The sequence below is a fragment of the Aulonocara stuartgranti genome, assembly GCF_965226115.1.
Source record: "Aulonocara stuartgranti genome assembly, chromosome: 11".
In the NCBI taxonomy this organism is placed as follows: domain Eukaryota; kingdom Metazoa; phylum Chordata; class Actinopteri; order Cichliformes; family Cichlidae; genus Aulonocara; species Aulonocara stuartgranti.
Window position 1 is genome coordinate 2,267,957 of NC_138947.1, and position 23,040 is coordinate 2,290,996.

Sequence of the window (23,040 nt, forward strand, 5' to 3'; positions counted from 1 at the left end):
CCCACATAAGCCGAGGTGTGAAACTGGGTGTGGGTCCCAATCAGCCAGGGCTTCAGGTGAGCTCATTGTGAAACCTGGCCCCACCTTATCATGTGATTTCCTGAGGTCATTTGGCCCAGGATGTGAGTGGGCGTTAAGGCGTCTGGGAGGGATCTCAAAACTGGATTATAGATGGCAGAGAGTTGTCAAGTCAAGTCAAGTTTATTTATAGAGCACATTTAAAAACAACCAAGGCTGACCAAAGTGCTGTACAGTAAATACAGATAAAAATACAATAGAACACAATTTCGTAATAACACCTCGCTGATAAAAATAAAATAAAAATAAATAAACAAATAAATTAAACCTTTCTAAAAGCCAATGAAAAGAGGTGAGTTTTAAGAGCGGTTTTAAAAGTTTCTAGGCTTTTGGAGAGTCTGACGTGAGGAGGTAAACTGTTCCACAGTCTGGGTGCAGCCACAGCAAACGCCCTCTCTCCCTTTGTCTTTAATTTATACCTGGGAACATCTAAAAGCATCAGGTCGGCTGACCTCAAAGATCTCCTGGGGCGATAAGTACTAAGGAGTTCTGACAGGTAAGAAGGTGCAGTGCCATTTAAAACCTTAAAAGCCAGCAATAAGATTTTAAAATCAATCCTAAAGGCAACTGGGAGCCAGTGGAGAGAGCAGAGAACCGGAGTGATGTGGTCTCTTTTTTTTGAACCGGTCAACAGGCGAGCGGCAGCGTTCTGCACCAGTTGAAGGCGATGTAGACAGGAACGATCTAGGCCAGCATAGAGGGAATTGCAGTAGTCTAGCCGTGAAGTAATAAAAGCATGGACCACTCTTTCTAGATCGTTCCTGCAAAGGTAAGACTTGACTTTGGCTAAAATCCGCAAATGATAAAAAGATCCCTTAACTACAGTGCTGATTTGTTTATCAAGTTTAAAAGCATTGTCAAAAATAACACCAAGACTCTTAATGGAAGAAGTGCAATCGGAGGTTAGGGGTCCCAAAAAGTCAAGAGAGAAGTTGGGATCTTTAGGAAGCCCAAACACAATGACTTCAGTTTTGCTTTCATTAAGGTGTAAGAAGTTAAGAGTCATCCAAGTCTTAATGTCAGACAAGCAGGAGAGTAGCGGCTGCAAAGAAACATTGCAGTTCAACCTCAGAGGGAGGTAGATCTGAATATCATCGGCAAAGATGTGGAAGGACACATTATGTTTACGGAGCACATCGCCCAGAGGGAGCAAGTACAGAATAAACAACAGGGGGCCTAGTATGGACCCCTGAGGTACGCCACAGGTTAAAGGAGCTCTGGGAGATGACAGTTCACCAAGGTGAACAGAAAAACTCCTATTATTCAAATAGGACTGGAAAAACTTTAAGACAGTGCCCTTTAAACCGACACAATGTTGAAGGCGGGATAGCAGTATGTTGTGATCAACAGTGTCGAAGGCTGCTGTCAGGTCCAGGGTTACTAAGACAGCAGCACAACCAGAGTCAACAGTTAAAAGCAAATCATTAAAAACTCTCAGAAGGGCAGTTTCTGTGCTATGCCGAGCTCTAAAACCAGACTGGAACTTCTCATAGAGTTGGTGTCGTAAACCCCGCCTCTGTTCAAAGATGGTCGCTCACAGTGGACATAGATGGCTTCTTTCACTCCTCTTTCAAACCATCTGTCCTCTCTGTCCAAAATGTGAACATTGGCATCCTCGAAAGAGTGACCTTTGACCTTTAGATGCAGATGGACTGCTGAGTCTTGTCCTGTGGAGGTGGCTCTTCTGTGTTGTGCCATGCGCTTGTGAAGTGGCTGTTTGGTCTCTCCAATGTAGAGGTCTGAGCATTCCTCGCTGCACTGTACAGCAAACACCACATTGTTAAGTTTGTGTTTTGGCGTTTTGTCTTTCGGGTGAACCAGTTTGTGTCTGAGTGTGTTGCTGGGTCTGAAATGCACTGGGATGTCATGCTTGGAGAAAACTCTCCTGAGTTTCTCTGATACACCGGCTACATCAGGAATGACAATGTTGTTGTCTGTCCTTCTTCCCTCGCTGGTGTCTGGTCTTCTTTTCTGTGCCTCTTTGCTGACTTTAAGAACGCCCATTTAGGATAGCCGCACGTTTTGAGTGCTTCCTTTACATGTGTGTGTTCCTTCTTTTTCCCTTCAGGCTTAGAGGGAACATGTTCTGCCCGGTGGTGTAGGGTCCTAATTACTCCAAGTTTGTGTTCCAGAGGGTGATGGGAGTCAAAGAGGAGGTACTGGTCCGTGTGTGTGGGCTTCTGGTAAACTTCAATGTTGAGGTTGCCGTTCTCTTCAACGTGCACGGCATAGTCCAGGAAAGGCAAACAGTTATCGGTGTCGATAGAAAGAGATAACATCAAGGAACACCATAGTTCTTTCCGTTTCAGTACTTCCACATTGACACAGTGCGCACTGAGAACCTGAAGTTCTGTGAATTTGTTGATATTGAAAACAGAACAATGCTTTCTCACAGCTTTGCTCCGAGACATTGAGAGGATGATACAGATATTTTCACCCATAGTGATCAAGAAGTTTTTTGAAGATGACTTCAGTGAGATCTACCTCTGGCACATGCACTAACTCATGTCTGTGTTCCACACAAACATTCAAGAAGTGGAGATATCACCTGAATTTCAGGAGCGGGACCACTCCTCGTTCACGCCCCGTCTGGCCTCAGGCTAGAAAAACCCCTTCTCCAACACCCGCTGTTCTCATTTTCATGCCCCCTGCCCCCCCCCCCCTTTTTCTTTCCTCTCTTCTCCTCTCCTCTCCTCCCTTCCTTTCCTCCCTTTATTTCTCGTTAGTACAGGGGGATCCGCCCGGCCCGAGAGCCGTCGCCAGTCCCCTTCAAGCCCTTCCCCAAACCGCAGCACTAATCACTAGGGATGGGTATTGGTTCAAGGTTCAAGGTTCAAGGTTCTTTATTTGTCACATGCATAGTTATACAAGTATAACACACAGTGAAATGTAGCCTGACACGCTCCTCGACATGTGCAAAAAAATTGATAAGATTTTCACGATTCAGATTCCATTTTCGATTCTGTTTAACGATTCGATTCTTCATCGATTCTTTTTTAAAAAGGAGAACACTAAGGTCGATTAGCTCAGAACTTTGTTTTATATCTTCTCTTTGAACAAGATAGAAATTTAGGAGTAACATGGCGTTACAAACCCAGCAGTGAGATCTTAAGAGATCCAGCCTGCGGCTCTTCAATGGGGTGTCACAGGGTCCCCGGGAAAAAACATTGTAAATGTAAAATAATAAAATAAATATTCTTCTGTAGCAATAACAAAGTATAACATAAATCATTCTGTAGCAATTACACAAGAATATCCAGTAATGTCCCTGCCTACAATTAAACACATTCACTTACTGAAAATCATCTGCTGTGGCAAACGGGTGCAAACCTTTGACCACAAACTGAGTCACTGCTCGGTGACATTCGTCTATCCTGCCTGAAAGGAGACGCTACCGGCAGACTGCAGCGAGAACTGCCAGCATCTGAGCCAGACTCTGTCTCATCATGGTCACTAAATGCACAGTAATGGTTTTGTAATAAGACAGATCGCACTAACATAATATGCACTGTTGTTGATTATTTACCTGCCGCATTAACGGGAGAGGACGTGCAAACGTTACCGCTGCTGCTGGGTTGAGATTCACGAGTCCGGAGCGGAATTAAAAACACGACATTCATTTAAGGTCATCGCGTGTTTTGTGAGCAAATGCTTTTGATATTCGTAGTGTTTCCTCCCTTCAATGAAACATCTACTTTGCAAGTATTGCAAGTTGCCCTGTTGTCATCTGTTCTCATAAAGTGTAACCAAACTTTTGAGCGTTTGAGCCGCTTACGCGCCGTGTTTCCTGCCAGGTAAATGACGCTCTGCAACGTGGTGACGTCATTCGGGGCGACTGGAATCGATAAGGGAATCGTTTGCAAAAATGGCAAACAATTCCAAGGAACTGAAACAGTGGGAACCGGTTCTCAACAAGAACCGGGTTTCGATACCCATCCCTACTAATCACACTTCCTCATTCCTCATTTCCCATCGTTATCAAGGAAGTAGTGCCTGCTAGTGAAATGGAAAAAGAAAACCTGAGGTTAAAAAAATGTTGAACAGCATCCACACCATTCTTTATGAACGTAAGAGCAACAACTTCATGTCCTTTAAAGTTAAGGGACTACTTGTGTGCCGATGGTGCGCATCCTGCCCGGAGTGTCAGCTGGTTAACCAGCCGGCCATCCCAAATGCACCTTTGTGCCTACTGCCGTTTGCGTGCATATGCATGGGCTTCATTGGGCCATTTCAGTGGACTGCATTGCTTTTGTCACCCTTTTTAACTGAGTAATCTGAATTGATCAAATACGCAGTAATCTGTCATCTAAAGTCGAATAAAAACCAAATATGTGGAATCTACTCTTGTTGGGTTCAGTCAGGATCGTAGTGGTAACTCAACTTAGAGAAGAAAAACCCTCCACTCAAAATGAGACACTGACAATGACTTAAAGGAGAAAAGAGATTTGAGTGTATTCACACATTTAAATTGCCCAAAAACACATCGACATGAACCCAAACCATTTGAATTATTGCAAACATGTAGTTCACCACAATAATTCGCAGCAGATTTCTACCACATAAAAAACCAGCCGGTATATTCTTCACGGAATACATTAACTCAACACGGTACAGGACTGAACCTTTCACAACAGCTTTTTGCATCTTTCTCCATGCAGGCGGGTGCAGTGAAAGAAAGTCACCGTGAGCAGCTCTATGGACTATGAAGTGATATGGTCGCACAACCTCCTTAAAGCGTGGAGAGAAGCTGAACCTGCTTCTCTGGTGAGGATGGTTTAAGAAAGATAAGTTGGGGCCAGAGGTGCCAAATTGCACATATCTATTTTGATAACCATCTCACACAGAGAGCAGATGTTGCTGCAGTACGACTCTCATAGAGCATCGTTTTGAAACGCAGCCTGGTGTGACGGTACGTTCACGGCCCTACATGAACATAAGAGACTAATTGTTTTGAAAGAATTGACTAAAATGCTGAAAACGGGAGTGATAAAAGAATCGCACAGGGTGAGGTGTAGCCCCATAGTTCTGGTTGTGAAGAAAGATTCTGTGTCTACCACAAGGTGAACGAAGTTGATGTGTATCCCATGCCCCGGGTGGACGAGCTCCTGGACCGGTTAGGCACAGCTCAATTTTTCGTGACACTGTATTCAACCGAAAGAAGTATGCAGTTGGACGGAGGGAGGTACAGTATGTGGGGTAGCACTTGGGGCAGGTGCGTCCACAGGTGGAGAAAACAGCAGTAATTGCATCATGTCTGCACTCCAAGACCAAAAATCTGTATGTTTGGTCTTTCTGCACATAATCTGTTTATAATTATTCAGCCATTTATATTACCCATATCTGCATATACCAGCATATACATACATTTGCCCATAGTACATCTATATAATTGCTCTTAATGCACTTACTACTCTTGCACTTCTGATTAGATGCAAAACAGTATTTTGTTACCCCATGTTCAAACATGTTTATGACAGAGGTAAGAAGATTCCTGGGGCTGGCTGATTATTTTTGCTGGTTCATGCCCGGGTTTGAGGACCTAACCAGCCCAGAATGGTGCCCCAGATCTAGTCTAGTTGACGGAGCAGTGCCAGGCAGCATTTGTGAAGGTGAAAAAGTCTCTGTTTAGGGAGCCGCTTCTCCACACGCCTAACGTCCTGCAGACGGACACCTCGAACAGAGGGCTGGGGGCAGTTTTGTCCTAACAGGTAAGGGTGGTCGGCCGTACATGAGCTGAAAATTGAACGACCAAATAATGAGGTACAACATTGTAGAGAAGGAGTTTCTGGCAATCTGACACGCGGTGATTTCCTGCATTATTACCTCCTGGGACACTCATTCACCCTCTGCTCAGAAAACACCTCGCTACAGTGGCCCCACAACATAAATGATCCCAACACCCAGATCACCCGGTGGAATCTGGCTTTGCAGCCTTTTAACTTCAAGGTGGTCCATAGTGCAGGGACGCAGACGGTTGTGGCCAAAAATAATAAACACAATCACTCCATGAATGAAATAGTTTCAAAAATTAAGTCTTTTATTTTTTATTTTTTATTACAACTTGTGCAGATAAAGCTTCTGTCTTTGGCTCCGCCCACAGTCAGTTCCAGATCAGAAGGACAGCCAATCCCAGCAGGAGCAGCAGTTTCATGTGACCAATCCCTGAGGCCTGAGAGAGGTCACACAGAGGTCAAATAGTTATTTGACTGATGTGACACAAACACACATGCAGAAATGTTCTTCTGGCACAAATTTCACGCCATAAACTTTATTGTTTTTATACTGAGTAAACTTAAACTGGCCACTGGCAGCCATGCACGGCCAAACTCAAAGGTTAAAAATGCTGGAATTTTCCGATGACGCTTCTTTTGTGGGTGATGCTGCCAACATTCATGGATTGTAATGTCATTAAAAACACTGAGGAACACGACTAAACACTGATGGCTGATCTCTGCTTAGCTGTGCTTAGTTTTAGGATTGTTGAAGTGAATCCAGCGGGCATCTGTCAGAAAACCTCCTGAATATAAAGTCGGGTTTTTTTTCTAATTATTTCCAATATTAATGTTTAAAGTTTAAAAAAGTACAAATTTAAGCTCAAACACAAAAAAAAATCTTTGGATTTTCTGATGTTAAACACTCATTTTGTGACATGTGTAATCAGGATTTCTGGAGGTGTTTTTGCAGTTCAGCTGTGTTTATTACATGATAGTATGTGACAAAAATAAGGAAAAGCAAAATAATCAAATAAATCTTTTCCAGTTTTAAGTTGTAATTCTGTCCTTTACCAGTACATCTGAAAAAAGATGGCTTACCTTGTTCATGGGGAAAAAATCTAGAAAGACACAAGAAAGCACAGAAGCTGCTGTGAGTACAGCTCAGTAACAGTTGTGTTACTAGATAAAGTGTCTGTGTTGTGCAGGTGCTCTGAAGTTACCATAGTAATCGTAGTCATAATAAGAAGATAAGTTATAATAAGAAGTGTAGTTATTCGCTGAGAATTCATACATGTCTTCATGGTGTAAGTTTTCCTTTTCAATGATTCCTGGTGATGAAAATTAAGCAGAAACAATAAATTCATGTGACCTGATGGAAGGTGAGCTAAAAACAAACTCCAGACAACCTACAAACTGCTCTACAAGCCTGGCATTTTAGTTTTTTAGTTTTTTAGTTTTTGATGTTCATGGTTTCATGCACCAAACATTAATGTAGTGGTATGAAGTTGTTTGACAGAGCAAGTGTCTCCAGGACAATTACTCCAGCAAATTCTTAACAGATCTCTAAATTTCTTTTTAAACAATCTTTTTAAAAACTTATGAAACTGTAACTGCAGTAATGCAACAAACATCTTCTGACGTCCAGTAAAGTCACGATGGATCAATCAGCTGGTCGACCTCTGTGGAGCAAGTTTGCTTTTTTAGGACTGTTGACGTGAATCCATCAGTTAGCAAAATGATTTGCAATTTTAATATTTAAAGTTTCAAAGCAGCTGCAGCAGTTTATAAGAAATAATGCAGAAAACATCCTGACTGCCAAAAAAAGAACAGGCGTGATCATTCTCTCAATCAGCATCACATCTTTCATGTAAAACAGCTTAAACCTGCAGCAGATTAGGATTAAAGGATGTTCTGGTTCCAGTTCACTCACCACAGCAGACTAACATCATCAGAGACAGCCAGAGACAGATGGACAGCAAGGCATTCATCCTGAACGACAGACACAAACTCACTGAGAGAGCTTCACGACTTCAACAAGATGACAAAGGTTTATTTTAAGCACTTTTCATTTCCTCATCAGCTCAGTCTGTCTGCTTTTTACATGCAGACAGACTGAATATACTTCCAAGGAGTATTAGGGAAACATATTATTAATCATTTCGAGAATAAAGGCAAAATTTCAAGATTACAGTTGTTGTTTCAAGACCCTTCTATACCCTCTGAGTGAGTGAAATGGTTTCTTTTAGCTGATAAACACAGTGTGTTGATGAGTATAAGGACGCTGAAAAGAAAAAGCTGAGTCTGCTCAGACAGAAAAACACAAATTCAGAAGAGGGGATGCACACAAAGAAAAAAAAAGAGGATGTGGTATATCATAATACAGTTAATACATTTGTTTCACTGACCCATCCTAACAAGGCATTTCATAGAGATTACAGCAAACATGTTACGTTTCAACTTTAATTTTAAAATTTCAATTTTATTCTCAAAATGATCGAAAATATTTTTTATTTTCTTAATGTAGCAATAATACTCCGGTGTAATCTCCAAAAGTGGGTTCTGTTCATCTGGACATTTTCAGTGGGAGAAACGTTTCGTCACTCATCCAGGTGACTCTGCTGACTACAGGTTTCCCCGCCTTATGTATGAATTTTGGTTTGTGCTTACTGACCTCGAACTGATGTTATGTGCTACACGATGCTCAAAAATCTTTCAAAAAAACTTTTAGTGCCACTTTTCGGAGCATTACGGTTACTGTTGCCAGGAGCCTCGCGGAGTAATACGTACTGTGCTTCAACAAAACATTACCGTGTTGTGTATGTATAACGACTTCAAAATGGCACCTGCGAAGAGACACGCTTACGAAGCGGATTTTAAACTCCGATCTCAAAACTGGATTATAGATGGCAGAGAGTTGGTGTCGTAAACCCCGCCTCTGTTCAAAGATGGTCGCTAACAGTGGACATAGATGCTTCTTTCACTCCTCTTCCAAACCATCTGTCCTCTCTGTCCAAAATGTGAACATTGGCATCCTCAAAGAGTAACCTTTGACCTTTAGATGCAGATGGACTGCTGAGTCTTGTCCTGTGGAGGTGGCTCTTCTGTGTTGTGCCATGCGCTTGTGAAGTGGCTGTTTGGTCTCTCCAATGTAGAGGTCTGAGCATTCCTCGCTGCACTGTACAGCATACACCACGTTGTTAAGTTTGTGTTTTGGCGTTTTGTCTTTCGGGTGAACCAGTTTCTCTCTGAGCGTGTTGCTGGGTCTGAAATGCACTGGGATGTCATGCTTGGAGAAAACTCTCCTGAGTTTCTCTGATACACCGGCTACATCAGGAATGACAATGTTGTTGTCTGTCCTTCTTCCCTCGCTGGTGTCTGGTCTTCTTTTCTGTGCATCTTCACTGACTTGATGAAAGCCCCATTTAGGATAGCCGCACGTTTTGAGTGCTTCCTTTACATGTGTGTGTTCCTTCTTTTTCCCTTCAGGCTTAGAGGGAACATGTTCTGCCCGGTGGTGTAGGGTCCTAATTACTCCAAGTTTGTGTTCCAGAGGGTGATGGGAGTCAAAGAGGAGGTACTGGTCCGTGTGTGTGGGCTTCTGGTAAACTTCAATGTTGAGGTTGCCGTTCTCTTCAACGTGCACGGCATAGTCCAGGAAAGGCAAACAGTTATCGGTGTCGATAGAAAGAGATAACATCAAGGAACACCATAGTTCTTTCCGTTTCAGTACTTCCACATTGACACAGTGCGCACTGAGAACCTGAAGTTCTGTGAATTTGTTGATATTGAAAACAGAACAATGCTTTCTCACAGCTTTGCTCCGAGGCATTGAGAGGATGATACAGATATTTTCACCCATAGTGATCAAGAAGTTTTTTTGAAGATGACTTCAGTGAGATCTACCTCTGGCACATGCACTAACTCATGTCTGTGTTCCACACAAACATTCAAGAAGTGGAGATATCACCTGAATTTCAGGAGCGGGACCACTCCTCGTTCACGCCCCGTCTGGCCTCAGGCTAGAAAAACCCCTTCTCCAACACCCGCTGTTCTCATTTTCATGCCCCCTGCCCCCCCCCCCCCCCCCTTTTTCTTTCCTCTCTTCTCCTCTCCTCTCCTCCCTTCCTTTCCTCCCTTTATTTCTCGTTAGTACAGGGGGATCCGCCCGGCCCGAGAGCCGTCGCCAGTCCCCTTCAAGCCCTTCCCCAAATCGCAGCACTAATCACTAGGGATGGGTATTGGTTCAAGGTTCAAGGTTCAAGGTTCTTTATTTGTCACATGCATAGTTATACAAGTATAACACACAGTGAAATGTAGCCTGACACGCTCCTCGACATGTGCAAAAAAATTGATAAGATTTTCACGATTCAGATTCCATTTTCAATTCTGTTTAACGATTCGATTCTTCATCGATTCTTTTTTAAAAAGGAGAACACTAAGGTCGATTAGCTCAGAACTTTGTTTTATGTCTTCTCTTTGAACAAGATAGAAATTTAGGAGTAGCATGGCCTTACAAACCCAGCAGTGAGATCTTAAGAGATCCAGCCTGCGGCTCTTCAATGGGGTGTCACAGGGTCCCCGGGAAAAAACATTGTAAATGTAAAATAATAAAATAAATATTCTTCTGTAGCAATAACAAAGTATAACATAAATCATTCTGTAGCAATTACACAAGAATATCCAGTAATGTCCCTGCCTACAATTAAACACATTCACTTACTGAAAATCATCTGCTGTGGCAAACGGGTGCAAACCTTTGACCACAAACTGAGTCACTGCTCGGTGACATTCGTCTATCCTGCCTGAAAGGAGACGCTACCGGTAGACTGCAGCGAGAACTGGCAGCATCTGAGCCAGACTCTGTCTCTCATCATGGTCACTAAATGCACAGTAATGGTTTTGTAATAAGGCAGATCGCACTAACATAATATGCACTGTTAGTTGATTATTTACCTGCCGCATTAACGGGAGAGGACGTGCAAACGTTACCGCTGCTGCTGGGTTGAGATTCACGAGTCCGGAGCGGAATTAAAAACACGACATTCATTTAAGGTCATCGTGTGTTTTGTGATCAAATGCTTTTGATATTCGTAGTGTTTCCTCCCTTAAATGAAACATCTACTTTGCAAGTATTGCAAGTTGCCCTGTTGTCATCTGTTCTCATAAAGTATAACCAAACTTTTGAGCGTTTGAGCCGCTTACGCGCCGTGTTTCCTGCCAGGTAAATGACGCTCCGCAACGTGGTGACGTCATTTAAGGGAATCGTTTGCAAAAATGGCAAACAATTCCAAGGAACTGAAACAGTGGGAACCGGTTCTCAACAAGAACCGGGTTTCGATACCCATCCCTACTAATCACACTTCCTCATTCCCAGTGGCGGCTGGCCCATAGGGGGCGCTCGGGCTCCGCCCCCCCAAATGTGGAGGAGTAAAAATATATATTTTTAAAAAATTCATCAATGATAGTTTTACTATGTGTGTGCCCATATACAGCCAGGCGTATTTTAACATTTTCACCAGCTGACTCATTAAAGTTCAACCAACAAACGGTGTTTTTCTTCTTCTGGGGCGCTCGTCAAAGCGCCCTTGATATGCAGCGAAATAGCCTATCATTAAATGGTTGCCAGGGGAAAATAATAAATATTTGACCTATCAGCGTCGCTGAATTAAATGGTTTGGGGGCGCTTAAAATTGCGCCCCTGCAGAAAACGCGCGAAGATTTGCTGTTCTAGAATTTTACCTCAGTCAGTAGCCTAAGTGAGCTATAAGGTCAGAGAGAGACGATGGCAGCGGTATTGTTAACGGTTGAGGCACAGCCTCCCCCAAATTCGGTTAGATCGCTTCTAACCTACCCTTTTGCCAGAAGGACAATGGCAGAAAAACTGCAAGTTAAAGAGTTGGGACCTGACAAGCCCGAAATTCAACTAACCCAGGCAACGAAGGAGAAGTCAAAAGCATACAACAGGACTTTTTGTCGGAGTTGGTTCCAGCGCAAGTCGTGGCTGACAGGCTGTGGAACAGCTAATGCACTTTTTTGTTTCCCGTGCATACTGTTCAAAAGTGACAAGTGTGATTTGACGTGGACACAATCTGGACAAACCGACTTAAAGCACCTCTCCGAACGAATCAAGAAACATGAAAGCTCACGAGTTCATATGGACAACAGTGTAAAGCTAGCTGTGCTAGGGAAAACTAGCATAGCGGCGCAGCTAGATGATGGACATCGGATTGCTTTAAGAAGGCACAACGAAGAGGTAGATAAAAACCGTCATATTTTATCTAAAATCATCGATTGTATTAAGTTTTGTGGTGCTTTTGAGCTAGCAATGCGGGGACATGATGAAAGTGATTCCTCAGACAATCCAGGGATTTTTAGAGGTTTAGTCGACTTGATGGCATCAATTGATCACGACTTGAGGCAACACCTTGAAAATGCTACTGTATTTAAAGGCACCTCGAAAACAGTCCAGAACGAGATCCTGGATTGCATGTTGGCAGTTCTGAGAGAAAGGATCGTGGAAGAAGTAAAGGCAGCGAAGTTTTTAGCCATTCAAGCTGATGAAACCACTGACATTTCTACACACTGTCAGTTAGTCATGGTGCTAAGATACATTGACCAACGAAACCGTATTCAAGAGCGTTTTTTTGAATTCATCAAGCTACCCAATGCTTGTGCAGATGCAATAGCCAGTGCCTTATCGGAGAGGCTGCGCTTCATCCTCCCCCAGGGACAAGAGAGAAAGTTGATCGCCCAGGCCTACGATGGGGCCGCTGTAATGAGGGGTACCACTGGAGGAGTGCAGCGTAAGATACAGGACATTTATGCTAACGCTCACTACGTACATTGTTATGCCCATCAGTTAAACCTGGTAATGCAACAAGCAACCTCCCACATCCCTCAAATCAGTCACTTTTTTTCCGACATAGCAGGATTCGCTTCTTTTTTTACTAAATCGAGCAAGAGGACTGCAGTGCTTGACGAGGTGGTGGCGCACCGACTTCCAAGTGCATCGGCAACCCGTTGGAACTTCAACAGTCGTGCTGTGAATACAGTGTATGAACATAAAGACGATCTGGTGAGGTGTTTTCAGACCATCCGTAACAGTGAAGGATTTGATGCCCCTACAAAGAGAGATGCCGGTGGTTTCGTGAGAATGCTGGAAGACGAAGCTTTCTGTTTTTTCCTGGCCTTGTTTCACAAGATAATGCCACATGTAGACATGCTGTATAACCACCTACAGAAGAGAAACATCGATTCTGTCACCATCGCAGGGATCACCCAGACATTCATCAGCCGCATGCAGGCTATCAGGTAGGCATAAAAGCATAAATATGTAACCTAGAATAAATGTTAATTATCTATGCATAGATTCTATCAAATTCTCTGCATATATTCTGTGTTCTGTGACTTAAATGTTTAATGGAATTCAGATAATTTTGATTTATATCAGCCTTTGAAGTAATTTTATGAAAAATATTTGATTAAGTATATTTGATGAAGTATATTCCCAGTAATGATTTGATGTAGCCTATACCATAGGCTATTTCCTGAAATTATGGCCAGGGCCTTTATTTACTTGCACTGGTTTTCCCCCAGCCATTAAACCAGGTCCGGTTATTAATTAAATCCGGTAATTCCCGGTAATTAGAACACAACCTTTGTTTGGTTTGTGTTTGGTTAATATATCCCTATTCAGTTTTCAGAAGCCATTAATGAAACTTATGTATTGGATCAGGGAGGCACTTCCTAATCTGGTTGTGGATGAGGAGTACAGGGGACCTGTTCAAGACCCACCCACAAAGAGACGGAGAACATTGGGGGAAGACAGGCAACACCATTTGGCACTGGAGGTAAGCACTAGCTGCTTGGTCTGATTTAAATCGGATCATCAGATAAAATCTAATGACGATGCTGTCAGATGTCATTTGATATAGTGGTCATGACTGTTTTGTTTTGTTATGGACAGATTTTTTTTTTCAGAATAATGATTAACATGAGACATGTGCCAAAGTCTTACCACTGAATCTAACTCTTACCAATTATATATTATTGGATAGGTGTGCGACACCATTATGAGCCATGCCAAGGAGAGGTTTTCTTTCACCAAGCACCTTGTCAGCGCCACTCTGTTGCAAGGAGACTTGTTCCAACAACACAGCAAAAATTTTCCAGATGCAGCACTACAAACCACAGTGGAAGCCTATCCCTCATTGGACAAAGCCAGACTTAAAACAGAACTGTCCCTGATCTACGACAACGAGGAGTTTCAGAGTTGTAGTGGTGCGCTGGCGCTCTATCAGGTTCTGATGGAAAACAACCTTCAAGACACATTCACCGAAACTGTAAGTCTTCTTAACATCCTCATCACCACACCAATGACAACATCAGAATCGGAGAGGTGTTTCTCTACTTTAAAGAGGATAAAAACTTTCCTGAGAAACAATATGGCTCAGGATCGGCTCAACGCTCTGGCTATGCTGTCCATAGAGAAAAAACTCACACAAGAACTTCCTGATTTCAACACCAGGGTCATCGAGAAATTTGCCACTCAGAAAGACAGACGAGCAAAGTTCTTGTACAAATAAGAACCCTTAACCATATTTACTCTCTTTCTCCATCCCTCTCTCTTTCTCTCTTTAGCCCACTCCCCCAATCAGTTTACAGTTGTTGTTTTCAATAGTTATTTTTCATTCATTCAAAAAAAAAAAAAAAATCTGTTCATGTTCATTTTTACAAATCTATACAAATGGCCAGAATATGGTTGTTCATTTTAAATTTAAATTAAAATTGTGTTGTTTGATGTACTCATTAAATGGGTCATTTTAGTCGATATCATAAAAATTGCCCCCCCTGAGATTTTTTTCAGGAGCCGCCACTGCTCATTCCTCATTTCCCATCGTTATCAAGGAAGTAGTGCCTGCTAGTGAAATGGAAAAAGAAAACCTGAGGTTAAAAAAATGTTGAACAGCATCCACACCATTCTTTATGAACGTAAGAGCAACAACTTCATGTCCTTTAAAGTTAAGGGACTACTTGTGTGCCGATGGTGCGCATCCTGCCCGGAGTGTCAGCTGGTTAACCAGCCGGCCATCCCAAATGCACCTTTGTGCCTACTGCCGTTTGAGTGCATATGCATGGGCTTCATTGGGCCATTTCAGTGGACTGCATTGCTTTTGTCACCCTTTTTAACTGAGTAATCTGAATTGATCAAATACGCAGTAATCTGTCATCTAAAGTCGAATAAAAACCAAATATGTGGAATCTACTCTTGTTGGGTTCAGTCAGGATCGTAGTGGTAACTCAACTTAGAGAAGAAAAACCCTCCACTCAAAATGAGACACTGACAATGACTTAAAGGAGAAAAGAGATTTGAGTGTATTCACACATTTAAATTGCCCAAAAACACATCGACATGAACCCAAACCATTTGAATTATTGCAAACATGTAGTTCACCACAATAATTCGCAGCAGATTTCTACCACATAAAAAACCAGCCGGTATATTCTTCACGGAATACATTAACTCAACACGGTACAGGACTGAACCTTTCACAACAGCTTTTTGCATCTTTCTCCGTGCAGGCGGGTGCAGTGAAAGAAAGTTACCGTGAGCAGCTCTATGGACTATGAAGTGATATGGTCGCACAACCTCCTTAAAGCGTGGAGAGAAGCTGAACCTGCTTCTCTGGTGAGGATGGTTTAAGAAAGATAAGTTGGGGCCAGAGGTGCCAAATTGCACATATCTATTTTGATAACCATCTCACACAGAGAGCAGATGTTGCTGCAGTACGACTCTCATAGAGCATCGTTTTGAAACGCAGCCTGGTGTGACGGTACGTTCACGGCCCTACATGAACATAAGAGACTAATTGTTTTGAAAGAATTGACTAAAATGCTGAAAACGGGAGTGATAAAAGAATCGCACAGGGTGAGGTGTAGCCCCATAGTTCTGGTTGTGAAGAAAGATTCTGTGTCTACCACAAGGTGAACGAAGTTGATGTGTATCCCATGCCCCGGGTGGACGAGCTCCTGGACCGGTTAGGCACAGCTCAATTTTTCGTGACACTGTATTCAACCGAAAGAAGTATGCAGTTGGACGGAGGGAGGTACAGTATGTGGGGTAGCACTTGGGGCAGGTGCGTCCACAGGTGGAGAAAACAGCAGTAATTGCATCATGTCTGCACTCCAAGACCAAAAATCTGTATGTTTGGTCTTTCTGCACATAATCTGTTTATAATTATTCAGCCATTTATATTACCCATATCTGCATATACCAGCATATACATACATTTGCCCATAGTACATCTATATAATTGCTCTTAATGCACTTACTACTCTTGCACTTCTGATTAGATGCAAAACAGTATTTTGTTACCCCATGTTCAAACATGTTTATGACAGAGGTAAGAAGATTCCTGGGGCTGGCTGATTATTTTTGCTGGTTCATGCCCGGGTTTGAGGACCTAACCAGCCCAGAATGATGCCCCAGATCTAGTCTAGTTGACGGAGCAGTGCCAGGCAGCATTTGTGAAGGTGAAAAAGTCTCTGTTTAGGGAGCCGCTTCTCCACACGCCTAACGTCCTGCAGACGGACACCTCGAACAGAGGGCTGGGGGCAGTTTTGTCCTAACAGGTAAGGGTGGTCGGCCGTACATGAGCTGAAAATTGAACGACCAAATAATGAGGTACAACATTGTAGAGAAGGAGTTTCTGGCAATCTGACACGCGGTGATTTCCTGCATTATTACCTCCTGGGACACTCATTCACCCTCTGCTCAGAAAACACCTCGCTACAGTGGCCCCACAACATAAATGATCCCAACACCCAGATCACCCGGTGGAATCTGGCTTTGCAGCCTTTTAACTTCAAGGTGGTCCATAGTGCAGGGACGCAGACGGTTGTGGCCAAAAATAATAAACACAATCACTCCATGAATGAAATAGTTTCAAAAATTAAGTCTTTTATTTTTTATTTTTTATTACAACTTGTGCAGATAAAGCTTCTGTCTTTGGCTCCGCCCACAGTCAGTTCCAGATCAGAAGGACAGCCAATCCCAGCAGGAGCAGCAGTTTCATGTGACCAATCCCTGAGGCCTGAGAGAGGTCACACAGAGGTCAAATAGTTATTTGACTGATGTGACACAAACACACATGCAGAAATGTTCTTCTGGCACAAATTTCACGCCATAAACTTTATTGTTTTTATACTGAGTAAACTTAAACTGGCCACTGGCAGCCATGCACGCCCAAACTCAAAGGTTAAAAATGCTGGAATTTTCCGATGACGCTTCTTTTGTGGGTGATGCTGCCAACATTCATGGATTGTAATGTCATTAAAATTCTGTCATCAGATAAAAATAAGTTGTTGTCATCAACATAAGTGATTAGTTTGTTACAGATGGCGTGCTGGTACCACATCAGAATCCTTATTTAAAGCTTCCTTTATTCCTCACAGCACAGATTCAATGAAGCGAACATCACTCAGATATTTTCACCATATTGAGATGATAAAAGCTCAAAGGTGCTCCACATCATTGTTCTACAACAAGCTCACAGGCTTGTGTTTGAGTTCAGGTGTTCCTCACATACGTGACACAAAACCACAAACATGCAGACGGGACAGAAACTGTTTATCAAGCGTCTGCAGGAAAGTTAGACCAACTAAAAAGCCACAAGTAAGTGACGGGCTTACACGCCAGCTTTACTTGTAGTTTTGAAGTAGTTTTGAAGTAACGTCGGAAAAATAAAAGTCAGCTAAACACTGATGGCTGCTCTCTGCTTAGCTGTGCTTAGTTTTAGGATTGTTGAAGTGAATCCAGCGGGCATCTGTCAGAAAACCTCCTGAATATAAAGTCGGGTTTTTTTTCTAATTATTTCCAATATTAATGTTTAAAGTTTTAAAAAGTACAAATTTAAGCTCAAACACAAAAAAAAAATCTTTGGATTTTCTGATGTTAAACACTCATTTTGTGACATGTGTAATCAGGATTTCTGGAGGTGTTTCAGTGTGTTTTTGCAGTTCAGCTGTGCTTAATGTGATCGTCCACAGTTATTACATGATAGTATGTGACAAAAATAAGGAAAAGCAAAATAACCAAATAAATCTTTTCCAGTTTTAAGTTGTAATTCTGTCCTTTACCAGTACATCTGAAAAAAGATGGCTTACCTTGTTCATGGGGACAAATTCTAGAAAGACACAAGAAAGCACAGAAGCTGCTGTGAGTACAGCTCAGTAATAGTTGTGTTACTAGATAAAGTGTCTGTGTTGTGCAGGTGCTCTGGAGTTACCATAGTTATTGTGGTCATTCCCAGTGTTATTCTCTAGGATGTTATCGTAGTCATAATAAACGTAGCCATGATAACTGTAGTAATAATTCTGCAGGAATGCGATTTCTTCATGGTGCAAGTTTTCCTTTTCAACGATTCCTGGCGATGAAGATTAAGCAGAAACATTATAATCATGTCACCTGATTGAAAGTGGGCTAAAAACAAACTACAGACAACCAACAAACTCTACAAGCCTGGCAGGTTTTTCAGTTATTGAACTTTTTGGTTTTAATGTACCAAATATTAATTTAGTGGTATGACGTTGTTTAACAAATTTCCTGTACTGATCTCTCTCATGTAATTGCATTAAAAAAACAGGATGTTAACGAAACATCCTGTAATTAGTTAAGATGGCAGTTGGGGTCAAGACCGGTGGGAGTGAACCCTGATGTGACGTTATGATGAGCAGAGTAAGAGCAACCCAACAGGATGGCACCGGATCTGACATAAACGGTAGTAACCAGACCGAAAAGCAGCGCACATTTCGGTGCTTTTTTTTTCCTGAGCTGTGATACACTTTGGATTCTAGCCAATCATTTTACGTTTCCGAGGATAGTAGGCGGGTCCAGGTACGTACATTCTTTTAGAGCAGAGCTACAGATTAAAAATGCCCAAAGCGAAGCGGTCAAAAGTCTGGCTGTACTTCACAGCAAAAGATGCAAACTCAGCAGCAACAAGTGCTTTAAGCTGATACTGTGATACTGTCAAAGGAGGTAACACCAAGAATCCGATGAAACACCTGGTGACGTATAGCATTTTGTTAAAAGCCGAGAAATGCGCCGTATTTGCTGCGAGACCTCACACCGTGCACATCTACTGCGGGTGTGGTGCCTGTTATCGGACCCGGAGTTAGCAACATCCCCCAAAAACCCGAAGAGGAGAGTCCTGGCCCCTAGCCCTGCCAGTGTAGCAGAAATGATGAGGATGATGATGCAGCAGCAGCCGTTCTTCTCTGTGTGAGTAGCTTAATGTTGTTCGTGTGTAATTTACGTTGAGTAGGCTAACCACGTTATTACATTAATGCATGTAAGGTGAACTAGCAAACATCATCATAGCTACATGCAGCTGTCCTCTTGTTTGATGGCAGATACTCCCTTCACCCTGGACAAAAAGGCTAAAATGACCAAAGAAAAAGTGGAAAACAGTTAAACATGAGAGGTTTAGGACAAAGTTTGTGTTTTTTCCATTGTTTAAGCACCGGTTCGAGCACCGTTTAAGCACCGGCACCGTTTCAAAAGTACCGGTTTGGTACTGGTATCGGATAAAACCTAAACGATATCCATCCCTAGTAATAAGTAACTAATTACTTCTGAAAATAAGTAACAGAATTATTTTCTTGGAGAAGTAATCAATAATTATTATTTAACTACTATGTTCAAGTAACTTGACCAACACTGCTGATGGATGACCTCCATGGAGCACGTCTGAAGACTGTGCATGCTTAGTTTTTAGGACTGTTGAAGTGAATCCAGCAGTTAGTGTTGCCAAAAGCTTGGAAATAATTAGCAAATAATCTTATTTTAAGAAATAATGCAGAAAACATCCTGATTCCCTCCAAAAAAGGACAGGCGTGATCGTTCTCTCAATCAGCATCACATCTTTCATGTAAAACAGCTTAAATCCACACTGGATTTTAGAGGGATTAAAGGATGTTCTGGTTCCAGTTCACTCACCACAGCAGACTAACATCATCAGAGACAGCCAGAGACAGATGGACAGCAAGACATTCATCCTGGACGACAGACACAAACTCACTGAAAGAGCTTCACGACTTTAAACATCAGACTCAACTGACGAGGAAGTGAAAAAGCGCTGAAAATAAACCTTTGTCTTCTTGTTAGTCTGCTTTAACTTCACATGCAGACTGAATATACTACCAAGGAGTATTAGGGCCACATTAAGAAAGAAAAATATTATTAATCATTTCGAGAATAAAGGCAAAATTTCAAGATTACAGGTGTAATTCTATTTGGATATATGTGGTCAGTGTACGCGGGGAAACTGCGACCCTCAAGGAAAAAACAAAAATGTGTGGCGAGTAGAGATGGACTGATTCGATATTACATATCGGTCCGATACTGACCTACATCACTGGATCGGATATTGGAGAGAAATAAAAAATGTAATCTGATCCATTAAATATCACAAAAACACCTCACAAAACTTGTGACATGGCGTAACTCGGCTCATAACCATAGCACGTCGAAAGAGTATGCGTCATGTGACAGAGCGGCTGTGGCGTGCGAGACCTGATGGCGGTCTGGTTGAGCATTTGGAGCCTCGCTACGTCCTTCCAAACCGGCATTTCATCTCTGAGAGAGCTATCCCAGAGAAGTAAAGCAAGTGTGTAAGTTCATGTCTGAATGTTTTTCAAGCATCCCCACGTTAAGCTTAACAATGGAGCGACTGCCTCCCCCTCCCTCTCCTGTTGCTACTTCAATCATGAAATTGATTAATGATCAGCTGATCGGCTTTTCTGTCACGAGTCCGTCTCAGAAAGAGGAAACCAGCGGCTGAACAACAGCAGCACGTTTAAGCTTGATAAGCTGTTGTTAGAATTTATTTAATATTACTTTCTACACCAGGATCTTTTTCTACAGCTGACGTAACTGTGCAGGGACGGATCTAGCATGGTTTAGCCAGGGGGGCCGATAGGGCATGAACAGGGAAAAGGGGGCACAAAGACATACTTTTCTTTCTTATTCTCATTTAAAATGTCGAGCTTTTAATAAATAATTATCTGAATTTTACAAAGTTTTAATCTGATGTAAAACTGATAGAATTCCTTTACTGTATATAGTAACTATTAACTCTAATATACCCTATTAAGCTATAGCACTTTTTTCTTTGGGAAGGTACCATCTGTGCAGTCTGCAATTCTGTTGAGGGAAGATGCTGAATCTATTTAATTACTGTGGAAGAAAAAAAATTTTACGCCCGGCCCCGCCAATCGGCCACCAGGAGTGAGCCGGTACATACATGAGCGCCCAGCCCCAGACGACAAGGACCACCAACACACCAACGTCTGAGGGCATCAGCCACCAGCAATTATTAATTAGTCAGATAAAAGGCACTGGGGAACTCAGCAACACAAAACGACCTGGACATCCACGGAAGACAACAGTGGTAGATGATCACAGAATTATTTCCATGGTGAAGAGAAACCTGTTCACAAAAGCTGGGCAGAATTCTTCTTTGCAGAACCTCTCAAGTTCTAACAGGTTGGATGGCGAGCATTCAGGCCAATTTCAGATGCTAACTCACGTTTAAGCCTGGACTCTGTCTGAGCACCTCAAGGACATTCACAGACAGGCCTGTGAAGCACTGAATACTTTCTGGATGCACTGTATGACGAGGCTGGATGATTTCACAGTGTTTGCATGTTATACCCACATAGCTACATCTTAGCCACCTCATTTCCCCTTTTCTTCATGTCTGCACTCAAACCCACAGATGCAACGTTTCTGAGGCTTGACTGCAAAGAACATTTTCATCAATACACACATTTTGTGCGCTAACATCAGTGCAGCTTTTTTGTACAGCCTGCTAAAATATGACTTAAAACATCTTTTTGTTCAGAGATGTTTTTTTTATTTCATGACAACATTTTTGTTTTTATGCAGATAGATTATGCTGCCATTAGTTTTTTTCTAGGTTTATCTTTAATGCTGCTTACACTCCAGTTTTACTCTTAAGTGTAAAAACCAGAACATGTCAAGTAAAGTAGATCAGCACCTTTAAATGACCTGGTTTTCTACCACATATTTTTAGAGAAAGACGTCAACAACCGTGAGCATCATGGAGCAAGTCGCTTAGGCTTTCAGTTCAAGGGCGAGTCCACAAGCGGTTTATAAAGAGATGTCGTGGATTACAGTGTTGTTTAGCAATTTTAGTCTATAAGCCAAACAAAAAACTCACAATAACTCTTCAACCTGTAACTGAAAGACTGCAACACACTTCGTCTGAGAGCCGATAAAACCTTCATGAATCTTTCGATCAATATCAGACCTTTGAGTGCAAAAGCAGGTTTAGTCTGTTAATTAAAACAGATATGTGAAAGGTCATAGGTCACTCACCACAACAGGACGACATGATCAGAGCAAGCCAGAGAGAGATGGAGAGCAACACATTCATCCTGGACGAGAGACACAAACTGACTGAGACAGACAGAGAGAGAGGGGGGGAGTGTCTAAATGGAAACTCTCCAAACGAGAGAAAACTTACAGCTTTTAATGAGCCTCAGCTTTGTGAGTCGGACCCAACAGGTTTTTTAGGATGAGGCCACTGAACTTAAAGAAAGATGTAAGCGCTGATAATAAAACATAAGGCAGGTCTGAGCTGTTCAAAATAAACAAACAATCACTCGAATAGTTTCAAAAATAAAGTCTTTTATTTGTCTTTTTTATTACAACTTTCATTGCAGATAAAGCTTCTGTCTTTGGCTCCACCCACAATCAGTTCCAGATTTGATGGACAACCAATCCCAGCAGGAGCATCAGTTTCAGCTGACCAATCCCTGAGGCCTGAGAGAGGTCACACACAAACACACAGGCAGAAATGTTCAAATTTCACGCCATAAACTTTATTGTTTTCCTACTGAGTAAACTTAAACTGGCCACTGGCAGCCATGCACGCCCAAATTATGGAGACACGTGTTACACGCATGGATGCATGCGTCCTCACATATGTGGCGCTATGATAAAGATAAAGACATGAAAATCGTAGCCCCCCCATTTTATTTTATGCTCACGGACACTTTCTTTTGGAAAGGCCACTGTTAATGTCGATTGTACTGTTCGCCAGCAGGGGGCACTCAGTCTCGAACGCATCGGTAGCTGGCGCTTCACGAGTGTTAGTCAGTAGTGAAGATGCAGCGTACGGCCTGCGCAGAAAGAACTGATTGACTGTTTTTCTGTTTTTCT

The 23,040-nt window shown here is 42.3% G+C and overlaps 1 protein-coding gene across 2 annotated transcripts; it reads left to right on the plus strand.

Annotated features, from left to right (window-relative positions):
• The first annotated feature begins 11,171 nt into the window (after positions 1-11,171).
• On the plus strand, positions 11,172-14,660 carry LOC309717516 (zinc finger MYM-type protein 1-like). 2 transcript variants are annotated; one of them, XM_082552155.1, is made up of 3 exons: positions 11,172-13,103; positions 13,489-13,642; positions 13,850-14,660. In XM_082552155.1, the coding sequence occupies exons 1-3, from the start codon at positions 11,575-11,577 to the stop codon at positions 14,375-14,377; spliced, it is 2,211 nt and encodes a 736-aa protein (XP_082408281.1). In that variant the 5' UTR covers positions 11,172-11,574; the 3' UTR covers positions 14,378-14,660. The 2 variants fall into 2 exon arrangements, with proteins under 2 accessions (XP_082408281.1, XP_082408282.1); XM_082552156.1 differs by having other exon boundaries at positions 13,528-13,642.
• Positions 14,661-23,040: the final 8,380 nt, after the last annotated feature.

Excerpts from the sequence above, each read along its gene's own strand:
- LOC309717516 (XM_082552155.1), top strand. The coding sequence starts at position 11,575 with ATGGCAGCGGTATTGTTAACGGTTGAGGCACAGCCTCCCCCAAATTCG. Across the intron at positions 13,104-13,488 it reads AGCCGCATGCAGGCTATCAG|TTTTCAGAAGCCATTAATGA; the intron begins GTAGGCATAAAA and ends ATCCCTATTCAG. Across the intron at positions 13,643-13,849 it reads AACACCATTTGGCACTGGAG|GTGTGCGACACCATTATGAG; the intron begins GTAAGCACTAGC and ends ATTATTGGATAG.